The 22,337-nt window shown below is 38.1% G+C and overlaps 1 protein-coding gene across 6 annotated transcripts; it reads right to left on the reverse strand.

Annotated features, from left to right (window-relative positions):
- Window positions 1-1,470: 1,470 nt before the first annotated feature.
- Window positions 1,471-15,748, reverse strand: TAF9B (TATA-box binding protein associated factor 9b). 6 transcript variants are annotated; one of them, XR_014835638.1, is made up of 7 exons: window positions 15,685-15,748; window positions 15,004-15,085; window positions 14,561-14,697; window positions 14,347-14,481; window positions 7,333-7,408; window positions 4,669-6,547; window positions 1,471-3,783 (listed from the first exon to the last, which is right to left on the reverse strand). XR_014835638.1 is itself a non-coding variant. In XM_013986250.3 (7 exons), the coding sequence occupies exons 1-7, from the start codon at window positions 15,733-15,735 to the stop codon at window positions 3,620-3,622; spliced, it is 756 nt and encodes a 251-aa protein (XP_013841704.1). In that variant the 5' UTR covers window positions 15,736-15,748; the 3' UTR covers window positions 1,471-3,619. The 6 variants fall into 6 exon arrangements, 1 of the variants encoding a protein (XP_013841704.1); XM_013986250.3 differs by having other exon boundaries at window positions 4,669-4,779; XR_014835641.1 differs by lacking the exon at window positions 7,333-7,408 and having other exon boundaries at window positions 4,669-4,779.
- Between the last annotated feature and the right edge of the window lie 6,589 nt (window positions 15,749-22,337).

Raw genomic sequence — 22,337 nt, forward strand, 5'->3', positions numbered from 1 at the left:
TTTGTTACCATTGAGCCACAATGGGAATTCCTATACCCTAGTTTGAGAAGCAGGAATTCTAGTACAATCTTTTTGTAGGTGAGGCCCAGAAATGGTACCCATTCATCCAGTGAATTAATGTCACAGCAGGGCCAAAACTTTAGCATACTGATGACTTTTTCCTTCCACTGTTACCTTTCCCCCAACATTTTACTATTTCGAATGTACAGAGGAACTGAAGAATTGTAAACACCCATAAACCTAACACTTGGACTCTACAACTGCCATTTCGCCCATCCATTAATCCCTGATTGTACCTTTTAAGTAATTTCCATTAGACTCTGCTTCCAGGCTCTTTCCTCACTTATTCTGGTCATTAATTCAGACAATGAACAGGGAAATGCAAATAGCCAAATATTTGACTATCTGCTATATGCTTAGGACATAATGGAGGCAATATAAGATGATTAACACTTTTTTCCTGAAGGAACTTCCAACCTAGCTGAGGAAGATAGTATATAACAAACAACTTATGAGTATATAAACTAGAATTGTACAAGGATGTAATCCCTCATTTAATATAATTATGAATTATTGATAAAACATTGAAAAAGTTTAGGCTTAAGTATGGCAAATTCATTTTTTAACCCTCAGGTAATATATTTATGCTTGTATATAGAAAAAAATTATCTTCATGTCATAAATGAGTTCAAACTCTGTAGTTCAGTTTTCCTGCTTCCCTTCTTTTCCTTTTTATGGCCAAAACTTCTAGCACATTATACAAAAGTCAAAAAGGGGTACTCAATGAGAAGACTCCTTCCTACTGTAGTTCTCTAGCTACCAGTTTCCCTCCTTAGAAGCAATCAATCAATGTAAGACTGGTTTACTTCAATCTAGAACTCCTTAATGAAGAGAAAAAGCATACCTGCGTGTGTGCCTGTCTTTACTCTGGACCCCTTAGGTCACACCTTCCATTCTCCTTGCATGCTGGCTGTATTCCTATATTCTTACTCAGATAAAAGACACTTGTTTTTTACTTGTAAAAGGAAGAACTTGGGATGACTATCCTTGCTTCATTTACCATTAGTACATCTTAAAACAATTCCAACCAGAAGCTGGAAGAGCTGCCTTAAATCATTCTTGATGCTAGAATGGGTAGACATTATTAGGAAAGGGAGGTCTGTGACATAAAGCAGTCTTCATCTGAAAGAGCACACCAGCTACTGGCTGACTCAGTAAGAGAATGAATACTCAGATTGCAACCTCAATTATATGTATAAATTCCCACCAAAGATGGCATGTTATGTTACTAACAGATTTAAACCCATACTCTTTCATATTTATTTTGCTTCACAAAGATGAGTCACATGCTGATTCCAAATAAAAGCTAGCCATTCCCTGATTTATCCATTAAACAATTTTAATTGCTTTTTGGACCTCAGAAATTATTGGGCCTTTTCCTTGTTACCTTATGTCAAAAGTGAGAAATGATAAGTTCAATTTTTTTATTAATAATCTTGGAACAAATATGTTAACAATTCCTTAAAGCATTTTACAATTTTGAAAAGAACTTTCACATATACCAATTAAACCCTCACAACATCCCTGTGAGGTAGGCAGGACTGGTGTTATTTTCCTATTATGAGTAAGGAGAACAAGGCTCATGGGTGAAGTAAGGTCACACAGTTGGTTAATGAAGGAGCCAGGACTAGAACCTAGGCCTTTTGATACGCTGCCTCCCTGAGAACATTCAAGTAATGATATCCTATGCTATATAATGAACATTTCTCTCCTATGATCAGATCTATTTTCGTAAGTTTGATAACACCTTTTCCTAATATACAAAAACTGTGATGAGACATTTCTTCCCTGTTATGGACTACTGATGTATTAAGCACCATCCTAAGCTGAAACTTAATTGTGTTTTAAGTTTTGAGGATTCTTGGCTACAAGTTATAAACTATATGAAAATTTATTTTAGAAATTCTGCAAAAGTATTCCTATGTTGAATATGTCAAACTTACTTAAAAACATTACAAGTCTGATTATATTTTTGAAAGCTTTGCAGTCTTTCCCAATAAGATGTTTAGATGTGTATAAATGGAAAAACAGGAGAAGGTGTTTAGCAACAATAAATGGAAATCAGTAGAAGGTGTTTAGCAACTGGGAAGCCTATGCAGAGTGCACCTCAATGCAAGTCACATCACACTGATTTGTTTGCATTGGCCTTCGAGAGGAAGGAAAACCATTAGAAAATTTTCAAGTTTGATCCCATCTTATGTGTGACATCCTCAGCGACAAGCTAGAAAAATGATCTGAATTATACCAATAGGAGGGTTCAAGCAGTAGTGATCAAAGCATATATGCTCATGGTAAAAAGGAAGAAAGCACTTGCTCTTCAGTGGTTTTGCCTAGGTCCAGTGTACATATACTTATCAAGGCAGATTTTAAGCTATAGCATCTTCTGTGTTAAATTTTGAAATGTGAAATATGGTGGCATTATCATCTAGGAATCTAAGATTGAAACAATGCAACTGATCCCAGAATACCCTCAAAAGCAGAGTGATGCTCAATGGGCATAAACGGCAAGGCATAAAACTCAACTGCTCTGATATGGAGAGAAAAACAAAGAAATGCAAAATTCCTGGTTACAGTGACCCACAGAACATCAGACATGTAAAGCAGGTTTTAAAAATATGAAAATGACACTGAGCTGCATTATCAAGAATTATATTTCTAAAATTCCAGTTTTGGCCTTTTAAATTTAAGAGCAATAGGGAGGAATTCCCGTCGTGGTGCAGTGGTTAATGAATCCGACCGGGAACCATGAGGTTGTGGGTTCGATCCCTGCCCTTGCTCAGTGGGTTAATGATCCGGTGTTGCCATGAGCTGTAGTGTAGGTCACAGATGCGGCTCGGATCCTGCGTTGCTGTGGCTCTGGTGTAGACTGGCAGCTACAGCTCCGATTCGACCCCTAGCCTGTGAACCTCCATATGCCGCGGGAGTGGCCCCCAAAATGGCAAAAAGACAAAAAAAAAAAAAAAAAGAGCAATAGGGAGAAACTTAAGCTTGTGGGGAGGAGGTGGTGCAGAAAATGAATGGGATCTGGAAATGGGGCTGAGGTGGGAGGTTAGGGAACACCAAGAAACAACTTAAATATATTCAAAATGGATTCAGAATCTCTTTAAATCCATCCTCTCCAAAAAATGTTTGGTAAATTGAGAGATTTGGTCAAAAAAGTTGGTGACAATAAAAGTAACTATTTTATTCCAAAAGACGTATTTAAGTATAGATTAGAAATCATGCCGTTAAATATTAGTCCACTGATCAGATTGTAGAAACTGAAACTTAAGTGCTGTTGTGAGATACGTTGCAGAAAACTGCTTCCAAAAATAGAATTACCACAATAGGACTTAACATTAATGAAACTATTAAAAAAACAAGCACTTCTTATACTTGAAGCCTAATGAAAAAACTTTGGTACCCTTAAGAAATGTAACAGCTTAAACTAATGTGAAAATATTGTAGCTACATTTAAGTTTTCTAAGATAAAACTTGAGAAGATCTAGAATGTTCTAGTTTGGTATACTGGGCTCAAAAACAAATACGTTTCAAATGCATCTAGATTATATTATATTCCTCACACAGTATCATTGTTATCGTCATCTTCATGTTTTCTCTTCAATGGGTTTGATTCATTGGCTGTGTTCTGTGATGAAACCATGTTGGTGGTAATAAGAATATTTTTGGGCCCAATCATTGAAGGATTAATCAGAACATTTTGAACTGCAGTTGTTGCGGGAACTGTAAACAGAGGAAAAAAACCCCCAAACTATGAACTACAGAGCATCGGAAACATGTAGTAAAAAGTATTCAACAAAGCTGTATGTAATTCTAACAATTTCAAAAGTGTGAAGTGCTACTATTTCATGGAAAAAAAAACTCAGGTAGTTATACTGCATTAAGAGTTAAATTACATTTTAAAAAATACTTTAAAGTACTTAAATTAGTATCTAGTACAAGGTTAAAGAAGTTGTTAGGGTTTTTTTGTTAACTACCTAAAATTTCACTTAGTACTTAGTCATGGGAAGCACTGCACTGGATTCATTATGGAAAATAATAAAGGCACATGCTCAAGGTCAGGAATCATGCTTCCCTTACAAGCAGTATTTTATATGAGTAGCTTACGGTACGCGGTTAGGTTTTAGAAGATGGGAAATCGAAAAATATGCATTAATAAAGTATGTTATAATAGAATTCTACTTATATTATTCTAACTTTCTATGTATACTTCCATGAAGTGAATAAAGGTACAATTTTTATTTGATATTTACTAAGTTGTATTATTTTCTTGAGCCTTAATCCTAAGTGCTTTTCCCTGAGATTTGTGGATCATAACTTATTTTAGTTCACAATGTTCTTTGAGACTCTGATCATCATGCTGAAATCTTTCCCTTCCCCCCAAAATGTTACATTTATGTAAAATTTCATACAATTTTAGTGGGTTTTATAGACTCCCTCTGAAGAACCCTGATTTGTAGCATTACTGCCACATTCCTGTTATGTAAAACAATTACTGCTATAGGGATACAAATTGTTCTATAATCACAAATCATTCACGAATTTTAAAATTTAGAAAATATTTTAAAAGAACCACTTTCAACCCCCATGCCCCTCCCATCTTGTTACCTGGTTTGACAGGTGTGGACTGAGAAGGTGGAATCTGCACCGTAAATCTTTGGCTTGTCACTGACACTGGAGGTGCAACTTTATTTGGGACAGACACTGTTTGTGAGGTTGCTGCAGTTGTAATTAATAGACCATGTTAGTTAGGTAACTTACTATATAGGTTCAAATCCTGCACTCCTTAGCTAAGCAGAAACTACCTTCAAAGCACAAGGAATTAATGAAAGGTGAGAAAACAATCATTAGAAATAAGAGCAAAGTAACTTTAAAAGTGTGCTCAACAGTTTAGATGCTAAAAATCAGAATAAGAATATAGGATCTGGAGCCTACCTGCTTGAATTTGAATCCAGGCTCTATCACTTACTAGCTGAGTGACCTTGGGCAAGTTATTTAATATTTTTGTGCCTCAGTTTTCTCATCTGTCAAATGGGGATAACTACCTAATTTCATAGGATTCTTGGGAGAATTAAAACAATCCATTTAAAGCTCTTCAAACATCATCCGGTATTGAATTTTAGCTATGGGAAGTCATAAAGTTGAACATTAAATAAACAGCAGAATTAAAACCCAAAAGTTTTCTATTAATTACCTTACTTTTAATCAGTCACTTGCTGGGAATTAGAAGGTGTCTACTATGCCCATGCAGTTAAATCAACACGCATCTAACAAAAGTCTAACATCTCCATCTATAGGCAAGCTTTCCCATATATTAAGGAGCAGTACAAAGAATTTGGTGAAACTTAACAAAACAATATAAGCATTTTATTTTGTTGAGAAAATTCACAGTAAGTGGATGTTTTCTTGTCCATTACCATAAGGAATTGTTAACAAGTATGGAATTTAGGTTTTAAAACTAAACAAAGTATATGCTTAGGTCTTATGCTTTATAAAACTCATTTAAAATTTTTTTAAAGTTTAAAACTTGAATCTTTAATAGTAGTTTAAAAAAATGTTTTTAATAGCACCCTTACTTTAGATTTTAAAAATCTCTAAAACATATATAATAGTCTAACTATAAATAAAAATCACAATGATAACTTAAATTTCCAACACATTTAACTGATTACCACAGCCTAGAGTTTTAAATAGTTTGTATTCACTTAAGGAATATGAACTCACATATTCAGATAAAGAGTAAATGATCAAAAAGTTACACAAATTATATATGCAAACTCCTGCCTACAAAGGTCACATGCAGATGAACAGAAGCATACAATTAATACTATACCAGGTTGGTTTTAAAATGCTGAAATGTGACTTCACACCCTGAAAATACAAAGAAGTTGTCTATACAACTCAAAAATTAAATGCTTACCCTAGAGGTAAATGACATCTACAGAATTCAAGATATAAGGAATAATAAAGAGCCCAATAAATCAGTACTTGTCAAAGAGAAGGGGAATCAGGAATTCTTTTTTTTTTTTTTTTTTTTTTTTAGGGCTACAGATGTGGCATATGGAGGTTCCCAGGCTAGAGGATGAATTGGAGCTGTAGCTGCCGGACTATGCCTCAGCCACAGCAACAAGGGATCCAAGCCACGTCTGTAACCCACACCACAGCCACAGCAATGCCAGATCCTTAACCCACTGAGCAAGGCCAGGGATTGAACATGTGTCCTCATGGATACTAGTTGGGTTCATTAACCACTGAGCCATGATGGGAACCCCAAAAAAAAAGTCCCCGAATTCTAAATCCATTATTTATGTGTTCCTTATTACTTAAACAACAATGATATTATGGTTCTTAAATACCATTCTCCATTGAAAGGAAGCAGGGCTCTTTGGAAAAATGGCTGATTCTGGGACTGGAGTAAGGAAAATATAAGATGACCTTGGAACATCTTGTGCCAGAAAGCAAGAAATGCTCAAAGAATGATGGATACCTGTCACAAAGGACACAGGAGACAGTTTGAAGGGGTGCTCACTGACCAATACAGGATAATCAATACTACTTTTGAAATGGTTTTATTAAAAATGATTTTTCTTTGATATTCTTAAGCTTTTTCTAAATTTTAAACTTATTTTGACTGCATTCTCTTGCCAATTTACTCAAATTTAATTTATGATAACAAGTAGGCTAGTGCCATGAGCATCTTTGGCAACTTGTATAAAAGCCAAAAAGAATACAGTTTAAACTGCTGTTTTTAGTACCATAGTTAAAAAAATTTTTTTTTATGGCCACACCTGCAGCATATGGAAGTTCCCAGGCTAGGGGTTGAATTGGAGCTGCAGCTGCCAGCCTACGCCATAGCCATAGCAATGCTGGATCTGAGCAGCATCTGCGACCTACAATGCAGCTTGTGGCAATGCAGAATACTTAACCCACTGATCAAGGTCAGGGATTGAACTTGCATCCTTACAGATGCTATGTCGGTTTATTAACGTACTGAGCCATAATGGAACTCCAGTATCAAAATTTATACCCACAACAAAATGTTGGGTAATATCTAATTCTATACTCATCTGGGATCAGATATTCCTTGTGGCTTTCTCATTTTAAAATCAGATAAAAATATGCTTATAGCTTTACTAGAGGGCAAGTAAAGTATCAATAGTAACACATATGGGAATTTCTGACTCACCTTTTGACTTGGATTATAGTTCAAAATCAAGTGCTGAGGCACTTCTTCTTTACCAGCCAAAAAAGCCATTTCTCTCTCTCACTTACCTATAGTAGGAGTGGTAGGTCTGCTACTAACAGCACCAACACTTAACCGTGGAACTAGTCTTCCTTGGTTAGGTCCCTAGGGGATTTAAAAAAAAAATTATTTTTGGAGTTCCCACTGTGGTGGAGTGGGTTAATGATCTGGCTTGTCTCTGCGGCGTTGTTGGTTGTACCCCCAGCTTGATGGCAGTGAGTAGTGATCTGGTGTTGCCACAGTTGTGGCGTAGGCTACAGGTGGGGCTTGGATTTGCTCCTGGCCCAGGAACTTGCATATGCCATGAGTTAGGCTAAAAAAGGAAAAAAAAGTCAAAAACAAATTAATTTTAATGTTCGAGTTTGACACCCAAACTTATTAGGAAATGAAATGAAATTAGGATTGTTGATGTGGATTATTAATGGATAATCCATGGCAGATAAGAATATCTTTTTTTTTTGACCTTGCCCATTGTTGCTCTCACTCCCCTGGGAAGGCACACAAACTGCTGCTGCCACTGCCAAATGCTCTGGGTGCTGTCTACACATGCCTGAGGGTCAATGCCATTTTCCAGGACCCTGCAACTAGAAGGAGCCTGTGCCACATTGCCATAGATCCTTGCTACTGTCAAGGGCCCAGCAACCAGGCACTGGCTACTAGACCTGCCCATTGCCTCCATCTCCCTGGAAGCACACGAAGCACCCTATCAAGGTTATAGTAGCCTGTGCACACTGAGAAAAGAGACAACAAGCATTCAAACCCTAATGCCAAAAATACATAGTAAGCCCTCACAAAATACCCAGGGGAGCTCTTGCATATAACTAGCCTGCCAAGACTATATAGTAGTCATTCTCCCTAAACCCACAGAATAAGAAAAATATAAGCAAAATGAAGAAGTTCAGGAACCATTCCCAGGTAAAAAGAAGCAGGGGAATTCTCCTGAAGGAGCAAACAATGAAAAAGATCTTTGCAGTGTAACAGACACCAAATTTAAAAAGGGGAGAGTGAAAATACTGAAGGAATTAAGAGCAAATATAAGGAATTAAGAGTGGATATGAACAGTAATGCAGATTACTTTAGAAAGGAGCCAGAAAATACAAGGAGCTGGAAAAATTAGAAAATTCATTTGCAGAGACACAAGCTGAGTTAAAGGCACTAAACAGCAGAATGAATAATGCAGAGGAATGAATCAGTTACTTGGAAGATAGAGTAATGGAAATCACTAAATCAGGACAGCAGACAGAAAACTATGAAAGAATGGTTTGAAAAAAACATGAAACCAACATAAGAGATCTATAGGCTAATATAGAGCTGGCCAATCTATGCATAATAGGGATCCAGAAGAAGAAGAAAAAGAAAAGGGGATTGAAAATATATTTGAAGAAATTATGGCTGAAAACTTTCCAAATCTAAAGGAAACAAATATCAAGATACAGGAAGCACAGAGAGCCCCAAACAAGTTGAACCCAAACAGGCCCACACCAAAACAAATTATAATAAAAATAGCAAAAGTTAGAGGATTGTAGAGATGGCAAGAGAAAAATAAAGAGTTAATTATAAGGGAATCCCCATAAGGCTATCAGCTGATTTCTCTACAGAAACACTACAGGCCAGAAGAGCGTGGCAAGATATATTCAAAGTTCTAAAAGGGAAAAATTTGCAGCCTGGAATACTCTACACAGCAAGAATATCACTTAAAATAGAAGGAGAAATAAAGAATTTCTCCAACCAACAAAAACTGAAAGAGGAGAGCAATACTAAACCCATTGTAAAAGAAATACTGAAAGGGCTTCTTTAAATAAAAGAATTGTAAGAAGAAATAGGATGGAGGAAACCACAACTGGCAAGTAATCACTTAAATAAGCCAGTATACAGATCTAAAAGGAAAAAGGAAAAAAACCTAGGGTAAAAGCAACAAAAAACATATGGAACAGCAAAAGAATAAACATGAAGATATTAAAAAAGGGACACCAAAATCATAAAATGTGGGGAAGGAAAGTAATAAAGTCTAGAATTTGTTTTTTCTTTTTTAGGGCCACACTTGAGGCATACGAAAGTTCCCAGGCTAGGGGTTGAATTGGAACTATAGCTGCTGGCCTATGCCACAGCCACAGCAATGTGGGATTTGAGTCACGTCTGCAACCTACACCACAGCTCACAGCAATGCCGGGTCCTTAACCTATTAAGAGAGGTCAGGGATCGAACCTGCAACCTCATGGTTCCTAGTTGGATTCGCTTCCGCTGCACCACAATGGGAACTCCTAGACTCTTTTTTTTCAGAGTATGTTTGAGCCTATATGACTATCGGGCTAAAGCAAGCTGATATAGGAAGGGGTTAACATACTTGAAAAACAGGGAAACCACAAATCAAAACCAAACACTACATTCACAGACTAAAAAGAAGAGGACAGAAGCATAAAATAAATCATCCAACTAAGAAAGGAATAAAGGAGAAACAGAATTAATGGAAACAAGGTTTAAAATGTCAATAAATACACATTTATCAATAATTACCTGAAATGTTAATGGTCTGATTTCTCCAACCAAAAGACACAGAGTTGCAGACTGGATCAAAAAACAAGACCCTAAAATATGCTTTCTACAAGAGACTCACTTTAGGACAAAGGACACATATAAATTGAAAGTGAGAGCATAGAAAAATATATTTCATTCAAATGGAGAGCAGGCATTGCAATACGCATATCAGACAAAATAGACTTTATTTGTTTGTTTGTTTATTTATTTATGTGTTTTTGGTCCTTTTCTAGGGCAAGTCCGCGGCATATGGAGGTTCCCAGGCTAGGGGTCTAACCGGAGCTGAAGCCACCGGCCTATGCCAGAGCCACAGCAACGCCAGATCTGAGCCGTGTCTGCAACCTACACCACAGCTCACGGCAACGCCAGATGCTTAACCCACTGAGCAAGGCCAGGGATCGAACCCTTCACGGTTCCTAGTCAGATTTGTTAACCACTGAGCCACAACTGGAACTCCCAAAATAGACTTTAAAACAAAGGCCACAAAGAAAAAGACAGATACTATTTAATAAGAGGAACGATTCAAGAAGAGGATATTACAGGAGTTTCTGTCATGGTGTAGTGGATAGGAATCACTAGGAACCATGAGGTTATGGGTTCGATCCCTGGCCTCACTCAGTGGGTTAAAGATCCAGCATTGCAGTGACCTGTGGTGGAGGTCAGAGATGAGGCTCGGATTTGACGTTGCTGTGGCTGTGGCATAGGCAGGCAGCTGTAGCTCTGATTTGACCCCTAGCCAGTGAAACTCCATATGCTGCTGGTGCGGCCCTAAAAAGCAAAGAAAAAAAATGAGTATGTAATAAAAAGGCTCCCTACAAACAAAAGTCCAAGGCCAGATGCCTTCACAGGTGAATTCTACCAAACATGGAAATTTTCCAAAACTTTTAAGAAGGAATAATCCCAAGCCACCATCACCCATACCCAAACCAAAGATATCACTGAAAAATAAATTTATATGCCAATATCTTTGATGAATACAGACGCAAAAAGTCTCAACATATTTCAGCCAACAGAATCCAACTACATATAAAAAAGATCATATACCACGACCCAGTGGGATTCATCCCAAGTTCACAAGGATAGTTCAACATATGCAAATCAATCAATATCATACACCACGTTACAAAAGAAAAGTCAAAAACCACATGATCATCTCAATAGATGCATAAAAAGCATTTGACAAAATCCAGCATCCATTTATGATAAAAATTCTTACCAAAGTGGGTATAGAGGGAACATACCTTAACACTATAAAAGCCACTTATGGCAAACCCACAGCCAATATAATACTCAATGGAAAAAAGCTGAAAGCCTTCCAACTAAATCTGGAACAAGGATGCCCACTCTCAGCACTTTTATTCAGAATAGCATTGGAAGTCCTAGCCATAGCAATCAGAAAAATAAAAGAAATACTAGTTATCCAAATCGCAAGAGAAGAGGTAAAATTGTCACCTCATGCAGATGACATGAAACTATATATAGAAAACCCTAAGGATTCCACATGAAAGCTACTTGAACTGATGAATGAATTCAGCAAAGTAGCAGGATACAAGATTAAAATTCAGAAATTGGTTGCATTTCTGTATATTAATAATAAAATATTAGAAAAGGAATATAAAAATACTATACCTTTTAAAATCACACCCTCAAAGATTAAATACCTTGGTATATATAAATCTGACCAAGGAGGTGAAAGACTTATATGCTGAGAACTATAAAACATTAATCAAGGAAACTAAAGAGGATTCAAAGAAATGCAATGATATTCCATGCTCCTGGGTTGGAGGAATTAATATTGTAAAAATGGCCATACTACCAAAAGCAATCTACAGATTCAATGCAATCCCTATCAAATTACCCATGACATTTTTCACAGAACTAGAAAAAACAATCCAAAAATTTATATGGACCTATAAAAGTCCCAGAATTGCCCAAAAAATCCTGAGGAACAAAAATGAAGCAGGAGGCATAACTCACCCAAACTTCAGGCAATACAAAGGCATAGTAATCAAGACAGTGTGATACTGGTACCAAACCAGACATATAGACCAATGGAACAGAATAGAGAACCCAAAAATAAACCCAGACACCTATGGTCACTTAATCTTTGACAAAGGAGGTAATAATATAAAATGGGAAAAAGTCTTTTCAGCAAGCGATGCTGGGAAAATGGACCACTGCAGTAAATCAATGAAACTAGAACACATCCTCACACCATGCACAAAAATAAATTCAAAATGGCTTAAAGACTTAAACATAAAACAAGACACCATAAAATTACCTAGAAGAGAACATGGGCAAAACAGTCTCTGACATCAAAAGTGTACATGTTTTCTTAGATTAGTTTCCTAAGGCAACAGAAATAAAAACAAACCATTGGGACCTAATCAAGCTTAAAAGCTTTTGCACAGCGAAGGAAACCAAATATACAAACAACTCACACAACTCAAAAAGCAAAAAAAACCAAACAGCCCAATTGAAAATTGGGCAGAAGACCTAAACAGACATTTCTCCAAAGAAGACATACAGATGGCCAACAGCCACATGAAAAATTGCTCATCATCACTAACTATTAGAGAAATGGAAATCAAAACTACCAAGAGATACCACCTCACACCAGTCAGAATGGCCATAATTAAAAAGTCCACTAATAACAAATGCTGGAGAGGGTGTGGAGAAAAGGGAACCCTCCTACACTGTTGGTGGGAATGCAAATTTGTACAACCAGTATGGAAAACTGTATGGACGTACCTCAAAAAACTAAATACATAACTACCATATGAATCAGAAATATCACTCCTGGGCATTTATCCAGTCAAAACTTTTACTGAAAAAGATTTCACACCCCTATGTTCATTGCAGCACTATTCACAATAGTGAATAGCCGAGACATGGAAACAACCTAAATGTCCATCGACAGATTAATGGATTAAGAGGATGTGTTACATATACACAATGGAATACTACTCAGCCATAAAAATAACAAAACGCCATTTGCGGCAATATGGATGGAACTGACTCTCATACTGAGTGAAGTAAGTCAGAAAGACAAAGACAAAAACCATATGATATCACATATCTGGTATCTAATATATGGCAGAAATGAACCTTTCTATAGTAAAGAAACAAACTCATGGACTTGGGAGAAAAGACCTGTGGTTGCCGAGGGGGAGGGAATGGGATGGACTGGGAGTTTGGGGTTAGTAGGTACAAACTATTGCGTTTGGAGTGGATAAGGAATGAGAAACTACTGTATAGCACAGGGAACTATATTTAATCACTTGTGATGGAACATGAAGGAGGATAATGTGAGAAAAAGAATGTACATATATGTATAACTGGGTCACTTTGGTGTACAGCAGAAACTGACAGAACATTGTAAATCAACTATAATAAAAAATTAATAAAAAAAGAAGTTCCCTGGCCAGGGATTGAACCTGCAACATAGCAGTGATAAAGTCAAGATCCTTAACCTGATGAGCCACCAGGGAACTCCAAGTATGTTTTGTTTTTGGTCAGTGTTCTAATTCCAGCAGTTAAACTAGGGTTTTCACAAATACACACACTCATAAATAGAATATATTCATATATCTATTTATGTATATATCTATATCTATCTACCTAAATACATAATTCTAAGAGTTCCCATTATGGCTCAGCAGGTTAAGGATCCAGCGTTGCTGCAAGCTGAAGTATAGGTCGCAGATGAGGCTCTGATCTGTCTTTGCTTTGGCTGTGGTGCAGGCAGCTGCAGCTTTGATTTGACCCCTAGCCTGGGAGCTTCCATATGCCACAGGTGTAGCCTTAAAAAAGACTCCCTCTCTCCCTCTCCCACTCTCTCTCTCTCTATGTATGTGTATATATATGCGTATATATATGAATATATATATATAATTCTATATAGTTTTTAAGTTTAAGGTAGAGTCTTATATCTTATTTGAGGATAAAAACTAACTTCCTTAAGTAAATACCTTAACCCCAAAAGAAATAAACTCTCTTATAGTGGAATTTCAGACAACAAAGTTAAACCCAATTTGGGGAGGGCTTTTTTTCCGTGGAGTGAGAGCTTTAGGGCATGTTTCAGAAAGCAAGTCCAGTGCCTGATGGTATATCATTTACTCTGTTATTGGGCTTTGATAAAAAACTATGCTATAATACAAAGATTGGGAGTTAAAAGGGATCTGGGATCAGTCTTAGCTTTGCTACTAACTCCATAGATGAGTTCAGGCTCAGTTTCCTGATGTGGCAAGTTAAGTGTCGGGTTAGATGAACAATAAAGTTCCTTTTAGCTCTAAAACTCTTGGATTATATATTCTATACTTTAACATAGCAGCTAACTGTGGACACAGTATTTTCAAGGAACTAAACATTAAAAGTTTAAAGCTAAAAAACCTTAGTAAATTATCTTAACTTTTAATCTACTACACTATCTACAGGAATTTGCTTTTTACACATTCTCCTAACACATCTTACCCTTTTAAAAATCTAAGATAACTAAAAATTCTTACCTTTTTAATTAAGGACTTCAGCCTATAATTTGGAGCTGTTAAGCAGTATCTGTCAGGTGGCAATCTGGGTCCTGCATATGGCTTAATCAGTGGTAAAGGGGTTTGATTTTTCTGCCTTGCAATATCCAGTAAAAACTAAAAAAAAAAAATTCCTTATTAGAACTACAGTTAAAAAATTATAAGTAAAATGAACTTCAAATAAAAGTTTGCTCACATCTCTCGGGGGAGGAGAGGTAAAAGATTGGTCAGCCCGACACTGGATTGCCAGTCTCACATCATCTGCATCAACATTAGGTTTCTTAGCATGGCTTGAATAAATTTTTGCATCATCCAGAATTGAAGTCACATATCCTTTAGGAACAAAACATTTTTTAAACATATGAAATTAGCCTAATATTTACGGCCACTTTCCTTAATAAAATTTCGATTAATTTCTAGAAAGTTTATGAATTTTGGTTCGAGAAAGTGGTCCTATCTATATGACCGATATAAATATCACAATATAAATACTGTTCCCAAGCTTGAGCTCCTTTTCACTATTTTTGGCTGAATTCTATGATATTAACTGCTAAAGTAATTTGGTTGAAAATGTTCTTACAATGAACAAACTTTTCAAACTCACAAGATAGGAAATTTTTTTTGTGTTTGTTAACTTACGGAAAGCAAATTCCAACATTTGATTTATAACCCTTGGTTCATACTCCGTAATTCCCATATCCTTCAGGATCTGTGCCATAACCTGTGGATTCAAATAACAAGGCTAGATGCATAACCTAGGTATAGAAATCAAGACTGGACCCAAGATAGTAATTATATTTATGACATAAGATCTCCCTTGAGTTCCAAACTCATCCTTTTCCTCCCAAGTGTATGTCAGGATCATACCAAATCCCGTCGTGCTCTTTGATGAAAACTTTTTTTTTGGCGGGGGCAAAGAGAGAAGAAAAAAGCCGGGGTTTGGCTTTCCCAGCTGAGGTAGGGGTGGCTACAGCTGGTTGTCATCTTCACATGTATCGACGGGGAAAGGGTAGCATCAGAATCCCGGACGCGCCAGTCAGGATTCAGACCTGGCAGAAAGACGGGGCAGCCGAGGTTCTAGGCCTAGGAGACAAAGCCGGCGGGCCGCCAGTCTCTCTCCGGCCGGGCCGCCAGGGTGGCGGGAGAGAGTCCCAGGGTCCAGGGCACCTCAATCTCCCACTCCTCCTGGCTGTCCGGGCCGGGCTGAAGCCAGCCCGCGAGCCCGTCCTCAGGTCTTCTGCCCAGGATGGCTTCCTGCGTCCCGGGCTGCGGCCGCGCCAAGCCTAGCGCCCCGCCTAGCCTCTCATCCTTCGCACTCACCAAGGCATCTCTCGGAGCGTTCTTGGGTGGCGCCATCTTGCCCGACTCCATGTTATCCTCCCGCACGTCATCCGGGGAGAGAGGGCTGCTCTCGGGTTCCTCGCTCAGGCTCCACCCCTGCAGGCACGGAAGGCGGAGTTACAGCGTCGCGCAACCGCCCCCTCGCTCCCCTGGAGGCTGAGGGTGGCGGGGCTACCGGAGAGCAGGCAGCGCAGGAGGATTGTAAAAGTCGGGTTTGCCTTCCCCGAGGAGCCCTGGGCCAACACCTTGGAAGGGCCGATAAGTCCGCCGGAGATGGTCCCCGGAAATGTGCACGAAATAGGCACTCTTGTCTTTTCGGGGCTTCTCCTCCCCTCCCCTGCTGTCACCCTGGCTCCTTCCGTCTCCCTGGAATGTCTGCAGAGGCCCTGCCTCAACCTGCCTCTGTGGTAGGGCTGCCTGGTCAAATGCAGAAAGTCCAGTTAAATTTGAATGCTAGATCAACAAAGAACACGTTTTTAGCATAAGTCTATCCCAAATATTACAGGGCTCTATTTATACTAAAAAATGATTTATTATTGATCTGACATTGAAATTTCACTGGGTGTTCTTTATTTTTATTTGCTAAATACTGCAACTCTTCCCCTGTAGCTTACTCTCTCTATGCATCAGGCATTTGGTCAGCTCTCATCACACTCAAAGGCCTGTCCTAGTTGCTCATTTCATATTGATGCAAAGCCTTTGACCGCCTGCAAGATTCCCCGCCGGAGCTCCTTCAGCCTTGTTGCTTGGGCTTGAGGAACTAGTTTCCTCTCTCTGCTGAGGCCCAGCCAGGGCCCTCGCTTGCCTCCCAAATGCCTACTCTCCCCCCTCCCCCACATTCCACAGAACACAGAACGTGAGAGACGCTCACAAAACAGGCATTAGCTAACTGTCTCTGGCTTTAGGTGCCCCAAATCCAGAACTCTTTATTCTTTCTCCACGTCCACCAACACCCTCCATCTCAGGGAAAGGCATTCGGACCCACACAGGTGGGAAAGAGCCGTCAGCCATGTTATATACTCTTTCTCCTACAATTTACACTTCAGTCTTGCATCTAGTCCTGTCAGTGCAATCTCCCAAAGTAGTCTTGTGTCTCGGCATCTCCATCCGGTGCTACCATGCTAACAGTCCAAGCCAACAGCCTTACGTACCAAGGCTACAGCTGCAGGTCCCCGAAACAGTGCTCCTCCACATTCTTTTCACAGCTAGAGATTTCTTAGTCATAATCAAAGAATTACATTTCTTTCCTTAAAACCCACCGATGGCTTCCTTCACACACACAAAATTCATACTAATTTCTGGGATGTGGTGGGCCCTTCAGTTTTGACCACCAGCTTACCTCATCTGCTTCGTCTGAATCAGTTGTCCACGGTGCAGCCATTTTGAACTCTGTGCAAGTCCCCCAAAGAATCACGTGTTCTTCACACGTTGTTTCCAGTGAAAAGACTGATCCCGGGCGTACAGTGAGCTGTGGTGTAGGTTCGCAGACACAGCTCGGATCTGGTGTTGCTCTGCCTGTGGTGTAGGCTGGCAGCTGCAGCTCCAATTTGACCCTTAGCCTGGTAACGTCCATATTGCCGCTGATGCGCCCCTCTAAAAAGACAAAAAAAAAAAAAAAAAAAGAAAAAAGAAAAAAAACCCAACGATCCCCACGCTTTGTAAGCCTTTCCCAGCTCAGCGTGGGCAACCTCTAAGTAAGACCAGTAATGACTTTCTGCAATTTGAATAGGTAGTATATGTACAGGGTGCAAAAATTTTTAAATATATTAAAAAAAAAAAAAAAGAAAGCCTTTCTGGCTTGTTCCAGCCACTCGTTTCTCTTTCACAGAAGGCATCACTGCTTACCAGTTTATTTAATTTGTAAATATTACCTTCTTTATATCTTGTTCCCCCAACCAAATGGCACCATACCACTGGGGTGACCAACATTTAGAGAGCCACTTGGGACACAGCTGTATTAGGTTAAAAGACCCATAATTCATAATTATATTGCCATAATATAAAAGTATGAAACTATATGTTCATTTAAAATTATGTTTTTCAGAGTTCCCGTCGTGGCGCAGCAGAAATGAATCTGATTAGGAACCATGAGGTTACAGGTTCGATCCCTGGCCTTGCTCAGTGGGTTAAGGATGCTGTGTTGCAGTGAGCTGTGGTGTAGGTTGCAGAGGAGGCTCGGATCTGGTGTTGCTGTGGCTCTGCACAGGCCGGCAGCAACAGCTTCGATTAGGCCTGGGAACCTCCATATGCCGCGGGTGCGGACCTTAAAAGGACAAAAAACAAAACAAAAATTATGTTTTTCTGTAGTATTTAGTTTTCTGTAACATACATGCTGTTATTTAAGTAATAGGACTAATTAACAGTGGCAATTAGTAGTAATTAGTAACCAATTAAATATAACAATATTTTTCATATTCCTGTCCTGTCAGAGCAATTTATTTCAACTCTTGGTTGTTTAAATTTTTTAGGGCATATTATTGTATTAAAAAAAATTTTTTTTTGTCTTTTTGCCTATTCTAGGACTGCTCCTGAGGCATATGGAGATTCCCAGGCTAGGGGTCTAATCAGAGCTGTAGCCGCCAGCCTACGCCAGAGCCACAGCAATGTGGGATCCAAGCCAAGTCTGCAACCTACACCACAGCTCACAGCAACACCGGATCCTTAACCCACTGAGCAAGGCCAGGGATCAAACCTGAAACCTCATGGTTCCTAGTCGAATTTGTTAACCACTGCGCCACGATGGGAACTCCTGTATATTATTAATATGTGTAAGTATAAGACTTTTAAAAAAGAAGGAAAGACAAGAAGATAAATTAAACAGGTATTATTTATTGTCTAAAGATATTTAATATTTTTTATTATTTAATTTTATTAGTATTTAATAAAAATATCATAATGAAATTTCCTTTTGGCTTCAAGGTATAGTAGGATATTTTTACTCTTTCTGTTTCTTTTCCAATAATACTTTTCTGAACTGCCTGCAGACTTTAGGACATCCTTCTTTTATGTAGTGATAAAAATGAATGTGATCAGAGTTCCCATTGTGGCTCAGTAGTAACTAACCTGACAAGTATCCATGAGGACGTGGGATTGATCCCTGGCCTCGCTCAGTGGGTTAAGGATCTGGTGTTGCTGTGGCTGTGGTATAGGCCAGCAGCTACAGCTCTGATTTGACCCCTGGGAACTTCCATATGCTGTGAGTGCAGTCCTAAAAAAGACAAAAAACAAAAAACAAAAACAAAACTGAATATGGTCAAATATAATATTCATTTTGATATGCATCTCTACTCTTATCTCTACTCTTATCAAGGCCACATTACACCAATTCCCGGTGTCAGTCCAGTGTGATGACATCCTGAATATTATTTATGATGGAATACCCCTAAATATTATTTACTAAGAATAGCAGTTTTTTATACTTGTAGGAATTAGTTCTCACTTCTCCAAAAATGTCCATTCACTTAGCACGAGGGGCTTGTCTTGGTAGACTAGCTGTTTGTCAGTTAGGCCCTTTGCATCTGTACATTTGTCATACACTCTGTCCATGACTAAAAATATCCATAATTTTTGAATACTTTGAAGATTAGATGTCATCATAAATTAAACCTTTCTTTCTCAGGGAAGAAATAATTTCAAGTAAAAAGGTAATTTCCATTCATGAAGTTGGATTCCAAATAAGTTAAAATTTTAGTAAAGATATGAGAGAGTTCTATTTAACTCACATGCTTTTCTGGTGACTTTTTTTTTTTTGAGTTCTGAAGTAGTTTTATTTCTAAACCTTTCTTTCTCAGGGAAGAAATAATTTCAAGTAAAAAGGTAATTTCCATTCATGAAGTTGGATTCCAAATAAGTTAAAATTTTAGTAAAGATATGAGAGAGTTCTATTTAACTCACATGCTTTTCTGTTGACTTTTTTTTTTTTTGAGTTCTGAAGTAGTTTTATTTCTAAACCTTTCTTTCTCAGGGAAGAAATAATTTCAAGTAAAAAGGTAATTTCCATTCATGAAGTTGGATTCCAAATAAGTTAAAATTTTAGTAAAGATATGAGAGAGTTCTATTTAACTCACATGCTTTTCTGGTGACTTTTTTTTTTTTTGAGTTCTGAAGTAGTTTTATTTCTAAGTAGTAGTATTTTTTTCCTTTGTGAGTTTTTGTCACAGCCTACACATGACATTGGGCAACATGGGCACAGTCAGTTAATCCTCTTCTAGCCTTCTTATGGCTATTTCAAAGAGCATCAAGCAATGTAGCATATACATCTATTTTATTTTATTATTTTTTGCTTTTTAAGCCTGCACATGGAAGTTCCTAGGCTAGGGGTTGAATCAGAGCTACATCTGCCGGCCTACACCACTGCCACAGAAATGTGGGATCTGGGCCATGTCTGTGACCTACACCAAAGCTCAGGGCAATACCAGATCCCTGATCCACTGAGTGAGGCCAGGAGTTGAACCCACATCCACATGGATACTAGTCAGGTTCGTTTCCCCTGCACCACAACAGAAAATCCTCTGTTTTATTTTAAATCCTTTTCTATTGTAATCTTTTTCTCCATCCTTATCCTCAATGTACTTCCAAATTAAAGGACATTTTTCTTGTCCCACATTTTGAAAAAAAGAGTTTAGAGCAGACCAATATCTAAAAATATTTTCTATGGTTGTTAACAATAATAGCCATCCTGTAGGTACATGTCTTATGGAGGTTATACCTTCTATTTATTTATTTATTTTCGTCTTTTTTTTTTGCCTTTTCTGGGGTCACTCCCACGGCATGTGGAGATTCCCAGGCTAGGGGTCTAATCAGAGCTGTAGCTGCCGGCCTATGCCAGAGCCACAGCAACACTGGATCCAAGCCACGTCTGCAACCTACACCACAGCTCACGGCAATGCCAGATCCTTAACCCACTGAGCAAGGCCAGGGATTGAACCTGCAATCTCATGGTTCCTAGTTGGATTTGTTAACCACTGAGTCATGACAGGAACTCCTCTTTCTATTTAAATAAAGTAAATTTTATCATTGGGTGCTTCTGCGCATTTTGAGGAAGTTGAAAAGTGACCAAAAACTTTTATTATGAAAACTTCAATAGCCCAGGTAAGCAAATCACATCCATTTTCTTAGCAGTATTGTGTACAAGGTATATTTAGCAGATACAATCTTTTCATTTTCTTTGGTACAAAGCTTATAGACTGAATGTAATGTACCAAAACTTATTATTTGTACTCTGCTTGAATATGAACATAGATGAACAAAACCTAGTTTGTATTTGGGCAATTATCAACTTTTTTTTTTTTTTGGTCTTTTTTAGGGCCTCACCTGAGGCATATGGAGGTTCCCAGGCTAGGGGTTGAATCGGAGCTGAAGCTGCCAGCCTACACCATAGCTACAGCAACTCGGGATCCGAGCTGCGTCTGTGTCCTACACCACAGCTCATAGCAATTCTGGGTCCTTAATCCACTGAGCGAGGTCAGGGGTTGAACCCGCATCCTCATGGATACTAGCTGGGTTTGTTAACCACTGAGCCGTGATGGGAATTCTCTCAACATTCTTTTGTTTTAGGTTTTCTATAGCTTTTGTTAACATCTCCATAGAATTCAAGAAGGAAATTTGAAACTCCAATTTTAAAGTCAAGTTCCTTAAGAGCTAGGGGGGATGTTTTGTTGTTGTTGCCATGATCTGATGCATCACGATAAACTTGTAGAAAATATGATAAAATAAAGTCTGACAGAATCAGCTGTATACTGTATGATGCCAACACAAAAAACTTCCCCTTTTTTGCTCACAGAACATTTCAGCTGTGACCTCTGAATCAGGAAACATACCTTAGTTTCATAGAGCAATCAAGGAAGCCTTACAATAATGTGTTCACTCATATGGAATCATTCGGCTAATTCAATGGTTGCTATTTTCAACTGAATATTGGTATTTTATTGGGAAGTAAGAAAACTTTTGTTTGACTGTGATATTGTCTCCATATGTGCTTTCAAATTCTTTTTCCAAAATACCCCATCCCATATTCTTTTTTGGATGTTGCGCAGTATGCTCTCCTTTGGTATTTGCCTTCCTTATTCCAATTGTATGTGTCCTTTCATCTTTCATTAAAATAACACAGTTGGTTAGTTTTCTTTTTTTGGTCATGTCTGGGAAATCACGGCAATGGTATTGTTTCCATGTACATTATTTGAACTCTTAGAAAACATGGTGACAATATTCACAAAGTTAAAAATTAAACTAGCATTATATATCTGGAAAAGACAAAAACTCTAATTCAAAAAGATACATGCACCCTAATGTTCATAGCAGCACTATTCACAATAGCCAAGACAGGGAAGCAACCTAAATGCCCATCAATAAATGAATGGATAAAGAATACATGATATATATATATATATACACAATGGAATATTACTCAGCCATAAAAAGAATGAAATATTGCCATATGCAACAAAGGACATGGATGGACCTAGACATTATATACTAAGTGAAGTAATTCATGCCAAGAAAGATAAATATAATAACACTTATGTTTAATCTAAAAAGAGGATACAAATCAACTTATTTACAAAATGGAAACAAACTCATAGACATAGAAAACAAACTTCTGGTTACCGAAGGGGAAAGGTTATGGGGAGGGT

This window comes from Sus scrofa, chromosome X, assembly GCF_054392235.1.
Source record: "Sus scrofa isolate SSC_HxYL_T2T_F1_AM1 chromosome X, Sscrofa_HxYL_maternal_Yorkshire_Landrace_v2.0, whole genome shotgun sequence".
In the NCBI taxonomy this organism is placed as follows: Eukaryota; Metazoa; Chordata; class Mammalia; order Artiodactyla; family Suidae; genus Sus; species Sus scrofa.